Genomic DNA, 8,922 nt, shown 5'->3' with positions numbered 1-8,922 from the left:
AGCCTGTGCCAGTGCTCTGCCACCCTGAAAAGAAAGAAGTTTTTCCTCATGTTCAGATGGATCTTCCTGTGTATCACTTTGTGCCCGTTGCCCCTTGTCCTGTTGCTGGGGACCACTGAGAGGAGTCTGGCCCCATCCTCTTGACACCCGCCCTTTAGATATTGATAAGCATTGATGAGATCCCCCCTCAGGCTTCTCTTCTCCGCGCTACACAGACACAGGTCTCACACTTTCCTCATCAGCGAGATGCTCCAGTGCCCTGACCATCTTCGTAGCCCTCTGCTGGAGGGCTATCCATACCATAGTCTCACACCAGCGAGACACAGTTCTTTGCAATCACAGTGATTGACAGAATCACTGTAATGAGATAAATTAATTTTCTAAGCAATTAGAATTGTTGAAAATAATGAATAACTCAGTGCTGTCGTTCTTGCTCCAATGAGTAGTGAAATACCTGGCACCACGTGAACTCTGTGAGCAGGACAGACTTCCCCCAAGCTTGTTGCAGCTCAGGAGTGAGGATGCTCTTCCCAGGTGTGTTGGTTCTCGCTTCAAACCTCTGCTCAGGCGGCCGGCATCTCCTCTTTGTCTCTCCAAGTGAGTGCCCTACGCTCCGGGTGACTGGGAGTGCAGGGACACGGCTCACCAACCGCCCATCAGCTCTGAAGGGGGTTCTACAGCCCCTAACGGACCTATCCCTGTGTCCTTTAGAGGCAAACTGGGATTTCTCAATGAAAGTGAAACGATTTGTTGGGGGCCTTGCTTCAAATTAAACTGAAAAAAAAAAACAACCAACCCAACAAATAAAAACAAAACAACCAAAGAATTATTTAAACAAATCTGGAAGATTTCAGCTTGCATCAGGCGGTGACTTGGTGAGGTTAAGGAAAAAGATACAAAAAAAGGGAAGGACAGCCATATCGGGCAGCCATATCTGCTATACCTGACAAATTATTGCAGTTTAGTAGGGTTTATACCTGTCGCAGCTCGACCGGGTGTCTGTGAGGGCTCTTTGGGAACCTTCTGCAATCCCCCTGGAACAAACCTTATTCCCCGTTTATGAATAAAAGCTTTTTCTGCAGTTTTAAAAGACCTAAATTTTGCTTCTGTGGTTCTTCACAGAGGAGGGGCGATCGGCTCCTCAGAAGGACTGTTGGCCTTGGCCGATGCACGTGGCAGCTAATGCATGGCCCGAAAGCAGAGATTTACTCTAAATCTGCAGGACACCTGGACCCAGCTGAGCTTTGCTTGCGGGAATCCACGGTTGACAGAGATAATCCTCAGACATTTCAAGCTGGGCTGAAGACAGACGCATTTCCAGCCCGTGCCGTCAACTCCATTCATCCGGAGCAGGTGCCGAGCTCGTGAAATCCTCCTGCCGGGTGGCAGACACCACCGCATGCTTCATTAGCCACCAGCCGAGCCGCTGGCCACCTCCAGCTCACCGGGGTGTCGCAGACAGTCTGGAGCTCCGAGCCCCACACCTGGGCAGCGGAGGGGAGGCCAGGTTTCAAAGGCGGAGGGGGGATTTAGGCAGACAATGCCGGGCTCTGTCAAACCCGCTCCCAGCCCCTCTCATCCTCGCTCGTCCGAGTGAACGCAGCCGCCCATCTTTTCTAATTCGGGGGGGGGGACGACACACAACGCCATGGCCGGGAGTGCTAGACACGGCCGTGGCCGTCTTATTAAAACCAACACCTAACAAATTGCCAAACGCCGTTTACCCTGGATAAGCTCCGTCGCTGAAACTCTCCGTATCGGCTGCAGCCCCTTTGATGTGTCCTTCTGCTCTTTGATTCTGTGATTCTTTGAGCCCAGATGCTGCCCCAGCTTCGCTGGCCATGTCTGCAAACCAGCTCTGAAACGTGCCCTGGCAAGAAACACTTTCCCATCCCGTCTCAGATAGGATCTGCTTTTTTCCCCCCCGCCCCCCTCACATTTTTCTTATTTTTCTTCCGGAGGCCGTTGGGATGAATAAAGGCTCTTTGTTCATTCAGCCATTTCTCTGCTTGCTGATGCTTTTTTTTTATTATTTTTAAGAACTAAGCTGAAATGACAGCGGCAGCAGTTCAGTAGATGACATAGGTCTGAAATACCACGGCGACGGCCGGTGCTTGGACACCACTTTCAGCTCGAAATATCACAGAATCATGGAATACCAGGTTGGAAGGGACCTCAGGGATCAAACATGGGCAGTGAAAAGGGGCAGGAGCATTGAGAGCCTCAGAAATACTTTTTCCCTCTCTCTGAAGCCCCAGGAAAAAAGTGAAAAAATTCTACTGAATGAAGAAATTCTTAAACTTTCTCTTGACTGTCATGGTAGGACACTCTCCTTCAGGGGAGCTGCCGCCTTCCTCTAGAAGTACTGGATGCTCATGTATAGGATGAGAGAAAGCAGCCTCAAGTTGTGCCAGGGGAGGTTTAGGGTGGATATCAGGGAATATTTCTGCGCCAAAAGTGTTGTCCAGCGCTGGAACAGGCCGCCCAGGGCAGTGGTGGGGTCTCCATCCCTGGAGGGATTTAACAGCCGTGTGGATGTGGCGCTGAGGGACGTGGGTCGGTGGTGACAGGGCACTGCTGGGGTAACGGCTGGACTCCAGGATCTTAAAGATCTTTTCCAACCTAACCTATGGCATAGATCCCACACCCCACGAGCCCCTCAGGGGTCTCTGCCGGTGCTCTGCAGGTGGTCAGCCCACCGGGTGACGGATCCGAACCGCTGCCGCCGTTCCTGTCCTGACAGGGGACAGTGGGGAAGGGACGTTTCTGAGCACACGTCTTACCCCGCTGTCACTGACACGAGCGCGGGCCCTTCCCGGTGTGGGACACGTGGCTCCCCTATGGATCCCCTACCGTAACACGGCTCCCACATGGATCCCATACCATAACGGGGCTCCCCTGTGGATCCCACACCGTTACACAGCTCCCACATGGATCCCATACCGTAACAGGGCTCCCCTATGGATCCCCTACTGTAACACAGCTCCCGCATGGATCCCATACCATAACGGGGCTCCCCTGTGGATCCCACACCATTACACAGCTCCCGTATGGATCCCATACTGTAACGCAGCTCCTGCATGGATCTCATACTGTAATGGGGCCCCCCTATGGATCCCATTCCATAACGTGTCTCCCACACGGATCCCATACCATAATGAGGCTCCTCCTACCATAATGGGGATACACGATGGATCCCATACTGTAATGGGGCCCCCCTACGGATCCCATTCCTTAACGCATCTCCCGCATGGATCCCGTACCATAACGAGGCTCCCACATGGATCCCATGCCGCAATGGGGCCCCCCCATGTATCCCACGCTGCAACGGGACTCCTGCATGGATCCCATACCCTAACGGGGCTCCTCTATGGATCCTATAGCGCAACGCCCCCCCCATAGATCCCATACCATAACACGGCCCCCACACGGATCCCTTACCGCAACGCCCGCCCTCTATGGATACCACACTGTAACGGGGCTCCCCTATGGGCCCCACACCGTGCCGGCCCCCCGTGCACCCCACACCGCCCTGCAGGGGGCGCTGTCCCGCCCGCCGCCGCCGCGCGGCAGTACGCATGCGCATCCCCGCCGCCGTTCCCGCGCGGGCGCCGCCAGGGGGCGCGGGGGCGGTGCGTGGGTGGGCGGGGCCGGCGTGTGACGCGGTACGGCGGCCGAGCGGGCGGGGCGGTGGAGGCGGCGGCGGCGGCGATGGAGCGGCTGGAGCGGAGCGGCCGCTGGCTGCGGGCCGGGCTGGCCGGCGGGCGAGTGAGCCGCAGGCTGCCTTGGCTGCTGCTGGCCATCGTCCTCCTCGGGTCCGCCCTCAAGGACGGCGACCTGGTGCCCGAGACGCCCATGCGGAACAAGCGCAACCCGCTCAACGTGTGAGGAGGGCCTGGGGGGCCGGGGAGGCCTGCGCCATGGCGGGGGGGGGAATAGCGGGGGGCGTGCCTGTGCTGGGCTGCTGAGGGGGCTAAGTGGTGGTTTCTGTTAGATCTCGCGGTCTTAACGTCTGCTACAGACTACAGGGCCGTAAGACTTCAGAACAACTGGAGTTTCTTGCTCAGTTTCTATGGGAAGGGGAAAAAGAGGGGTTTTCCCCCTTCTTTAGCTCCCAGGTTATTCCTCAGGTTTGAGTCAACTGATAGTTATTGAACTGATTTAAAAGCAAGCTGAAGAAAATAAGTAGTTTAGCGTCTTCTAGCATCTTTTTTAAAAGCAGAGTTACTGCAGTCCTTTCCTAGTACTCGGGCAATGATTTAACTGGTTTAGTCATTCTTTAAAGCTACACTTGAGCATTTTGAAGGGCATGAGGAAGGCAATGAGCTGGGACAGTGCACGTGCACTATACCTGCTACAGATCAGAAAGTAAAGCTAAAATTGCTGTTTTCCCCTGTGACTTGGGGAATTTTGTACTTTATTGATTTGGATTTGTTATTTGGTGACGTGTGGGAGAGGAGCCGCTTTTACTGCAATTGAAAAGAAAGATTGGCAGGAACACTTAAGAGAGTGAAGTTGATGTTACAGTAAAAACATGCTACAGTTCAATTTTCCCTTTTTAAATAGAGGAAGGTTATCTGTAGTGAGAGTTCCTGAAGCAATTTTTCTCCCCACAAATTACTTGCCTGCTGCTTTGCTGGCAGCAATGATATTAGCAGCCTTTTTTGCTTTTAACTGTCTCAATAAAATGAGGATTTTATTTTCAATTACTGTTCCATGATAGCAGCTGTAGTTCCCACACAGATGCCCCCTCTACTGTAAAATGAAGAGTAATGGAGGTACTCCTCAAGATCCTAGGCAAGGCCCTGACAGTTTTTGTTAGGGTCCTAATGAAGATTCAGAACTCTATTCCTGCTTGGTTTTGTCTGAGGTGATGATTTAATGATGACTGCGTGTCTAGCAATAGCTCAGCCATAGGCCAGAATTCTGCCATCTCTTTTTTTCAAACTGGGATGTGGGCAAAGAGGGGGCTGCACAGTTCCCTTCTCCCACCAGCTGATAGGAAGCAAGCTGCATTGGAAGGTACTAAGGGGAGAAAGGTGATCGTAGACTTGGTCTCCCTAGCTTCTTAGTAAATTCACTTATACCTGCTCCACTTAAAGATTTGAAGAGGGCTAGTTACGCAATATTTTCTCCTGTTAAACAGCATATCAGCACATCATCAGATGATTTTTGAGATTTCGTAAGCATCATAGCAAAAATTTTCAAGGCAGTGAGTGAATTTAGAGATGGAAGGATCTGTCTTTGCCGAAGGAAAGCTCTTATCAACTGAAGGGACAGCAAAGGAACAAACATATTCTGCTTCTTCATTTATTTTATAAGGTGATAACGGAGGACAAATTTCACAGGCTGATTAGAGAAAAGAGTCAGCCCTCCTCCTGGCTGTCTTATTCAGTATTAAGAGGGTGAGGTGGTGAAGCAAAGATAATTGAGATGGAGGAGGAGAGTCAGAGAAAGGGTTACTGCGATCAGGGTGGCAAGCTAAAAATACATTCTTTGCAGCTGCATTCTGAGTAGGGCAGAGTTGAGCGGGTTTGTAGGGTAAAAGCAATTGCAAAACTGATCTGCAAGTCTACTGCAAGTCTGAACGAGGGCTCTAGGTCTGAGGGAACGCTGTCTGGGAAACAGTGGAAGTACCCAATTGGGGGAGTATTCAGGTTTTGGGCCCGAGAGAAATAGTGGGGAGACAGTTAAGATTTTAGCTATGCTTTATTTTGAAGGGATGGCACAAGTGTCAGATTTAGACAGCTCTAAGCACTGACCTTGAAAACCTGCTTCTTCAAGCACCACCACTTAGCTCAGGTCCTGTGAAGTTCCACACATGGATGTTTCTCTTGTTTTTTCTCTGGCAGATATTTTGTGAAGGTGGCTTGGGCATGGACGTTCTGGCTTCTGCTGCCCTTCATCACAGTCACTACTTATCAGTTTGCCAAGAGCAAGTTCCTCTATGGTACCACAAAGAGCCTTTTGATGGTGCTGCGGCGTCTCGGTGCACTTGCAGTGGGCACTGCCATCTGGTATGTCTGCACCGGACTCTTCATGTATATCGAGAATCTCACCGGCGCATGCTCTACCTCGGGTAAACTCAGCGAGCCTCGCCGGCTGTATGCCACCAAGCAGGAGTGCCACCAGGACAACGGGATCTGGAATGGTTTTGATATCTCAGGGCACTGTTTTCTGCTCTCATACTGTGCTCTGATGATTGTGGAGGAGGTGGCTGTGCTGGAAGGCTTGTCCATAGACCAGAACTCTAAGCTGCGTGTTGTGATCAACGGCCTGTTTGTTTCCTTGTGTTTTCTCACCATGATCTGGGTGTTCATGTTTCTCTGCACTGCGGTCTATTTCCATGACTTCAGTCAAAAGCTTCTCGGTGTGCTGATAGGTCTGTCAGCTTGGTACGGGACATACAGATTTTGGTACTTGAAACCCTTTTCTCCTGGACTACCTCTTCCAAATATACCTTTGAGTTCAAAGAAATACAGTTATAGCAGATAAGTTTTAAAATTCAGTACTGGCGTAGTCGAATGTAGGAATGGTTACTGCATTTCCACTGTAAAGAGGAGGTGATGGGCTGGAGGAAACCAAATCTGTAGTAGCTGATGACTGGCAGGTGGTAATGAGCTGCTTCCTTGGGAGGAAAAAAAAAAAATTGGTATTGGAAGAGATCTGCTCTTGTTTAGGAGTTTCTGACTGGCGTTCTCAGCAAAGAAATCAGAAGTTGGATCTGTTTTATTAATAAATGGAGGAGCAGATCCAAGGCTGACAGAGGCCTTTGCTCTTTAAGAGCTTGACTGATCTCAGATTAATTCTCTCTCTTTGATTTATTTATGTCAAAATATCATTGATGATCCAAACCTCATACTACTTTATTATTATTTTTTTTTTTAGTACTCCTGTTTGTATTGCCTTATGGGAAAGCTCATAAGGGTGCCAAGTGTTGCAAAAATATCAGTACTCATTAAAGCAGTATATAGCAGTATATGTTCTGCTGTGAAACTGGAACATCTCATGTTATCAAGCGTTAAATACATTGACTTGCCACAAATGCTTCTTAGCTGTCTACATCTTCTGCAACAGAGAGTAAATCTGAGATTAAATGTCTTAAGGAGACTTTAAGTGACTTTAAACTCATGCCTGCCTTTAAAGAGTAAATTCTTGAAAAACAGCCTTAACTTTCTCCTTGTGTGAAGTATCTGTAATAATATTTTGTCATTTTATTCTTGACACAAAAAAAACCAAACTCCTTCCAATTTTGCTATAAAGTCAAATATGAGAATTGTGGTTTTAATTTTTTTTAAATCTTATGAGTTGCACACTTTGCAACAACGAGTACTTCGCAGTTTGTTTCTTCTAGAAGAACAATGGTATTCTGGTGTTAGCAACAAGTTAGCTTAACCTGCTGTTTCCCAAATAGTCTGCTTGGTAATGAATGAAACACATTGTTTATCATAAGAGCTGCAAAGCAGCGTGCTTGAAGCAATATTTATTCTTGCTTATCCAGTAATATCAATAAGCTAATTAATTTTGATTGCACATAAAGCTGTGGCCACTTTTGATGTGGCTGGAAACCCACTACTGAATAAAACACTGCTGTTGTATAATGAATAGGTATGAAATGGGATGGGTTTACTCATCATATCAATCAACCATTTAGCATAGTTTTTATCTTGAAAAGCTTTTTATTATTTCGTAAAGGCTTATTCATGTCACAACTGCACAAAATTTGTTTGACAGTTGTAGTGATGAACGAGACAGCCAACAAGGTCTGTGGGCAAGGCTGGAGGTAGTGTCCGCTAATCTGAGAGCAGGCTTGATCTGGCTGTAGCGTTTGACTCCAAGGTGATTATTTTGCTGAATATAGGGTGTGATGCACCACACTCTAATCTCGGCACGCTTCTGTTTGCCATCTCAACAGCTCTCTTCCAGCAAGAGAGCAGTAGTGTTTGCAATAAATACAGCAGTGTTAATTCCACGCTTGTGGTCTGCCTCTGAGGAGAGCTGAATTCACTTGAATTTCCACTGAATTCAGTGGCAGGTGGGAGTTGTGCGTCCTTAGAACGTACAAATCTCGCAGAAAGAAGCCGTTTCAGGAGGTTACGTATTTTCTGTCAAGCTCCTCCTTTTGTTTTTGCATTGAATTGCCTTTTAAGCTGACTCTTTGGAAAATTTGCACTGATTAACTCATATTGGGTTTAACTAAATTTGTTTAAACAACGCAAATTCATTTGCAGACATTCTTTTGATGTAATGTAAGCCTGCTCCAAATAGAGTTAAGCTAGACCGCAAGCCACTTTCACCATGACAAGGGATTATATACCCAGAAGGTTTTCTGATTCATTTCATTAGATTTAAGTTTCTATTTTAGGTTATCTTTATGTAACTTTGCTATATAGACATGGCCTTGAAACAGGAAATGCTGTTTATTTAAACCAACTGACTTGCTGAAATTATCTTCAGTTTCAGAAATGTTTTGTGCAATCACTATATGGATATTTCTGTCCACTTCTAACCAGTGTCATACAAACTTTTTATTATGGAAATAATATGGGATATGGTTATTCTCAAAACTTTTATTTAAACAATGAAAGAAATACACTTAAAAACTTTATCGGTGTTTGTGTCTTTGAGAATCTGTTTCTGATGTCCGTAAAGATACTGTCGCTGCTCTTCGTTTCCCGGAATGATCCAGCCTCGCGGTGTTTTTGTGACTTCTAGATGCATGATCAGACTGACATTGATAATTCCACAGTATTTGAATGAGTTAATATAGCACAGATTCTCAAAAGTACAGTGTGTAAAAAGAAACCAAACAAAGACAAAACAAAAAAAAAAAGCCATGCCTGATAAAAGCAAGTTTCCCAATGTGTGCCTTTTACGCCAGGCAGCTGATTACATAAACATGGACAGTTGCTTATTGTAGCA

At 47.5% G+C, this 8,922-nt stretch overlaps 1 protein-coding gene across 1 annotated transcript; it reads left to right on the top strand.

The window, feature by feature from the left end:
• Nucleotides 1-3,673: 3,673 nt before the first annotated feature.
• Nucleotides 3,674-8,608, top strand: FITM2 (fat storage inducing transmembrane protein 2). Its single transcript, XM_054218618.1, has 2 exons — nucleotides 3,674-3,884; nucleotides 5,853-8,608. Exons 1-2 carry the CDS (start codon nucleotides 3,712-3,714, stop codon nucleotides 6,493-6,495), a joined length of 816 nt encoding a protein of 271 aa, XP_054074593.1. The 5' UTR covers nucleotides 3,674-3,711; the 3' UTR covers nucleotides 6,496-8,608.
• The last annotated feature ends 314 nt before the right edge of the window (nucleotides 8,609-8,922 follow it).

The sequence above is a fragment of the Rissa tridactyla genome, chromosome 12, assembly GCF_028500815.1.
Source record: "Rissa tridactyla isolate bRisTri1 chromosome 12, bRisTri1.patW.cur.20221130, whole genome shotgun sequence".
In the NCBI taxonomy this organism is placed as follows: domain Eukaryota; kingdom Metazoa; phylum Chordata; class Aves; order Charadriiformes; family Laridae; genus Rissa; species Rissa tridactyla.
This window is presented reverse-complemented; position numbering and strand designations above follow the sequence as displayed.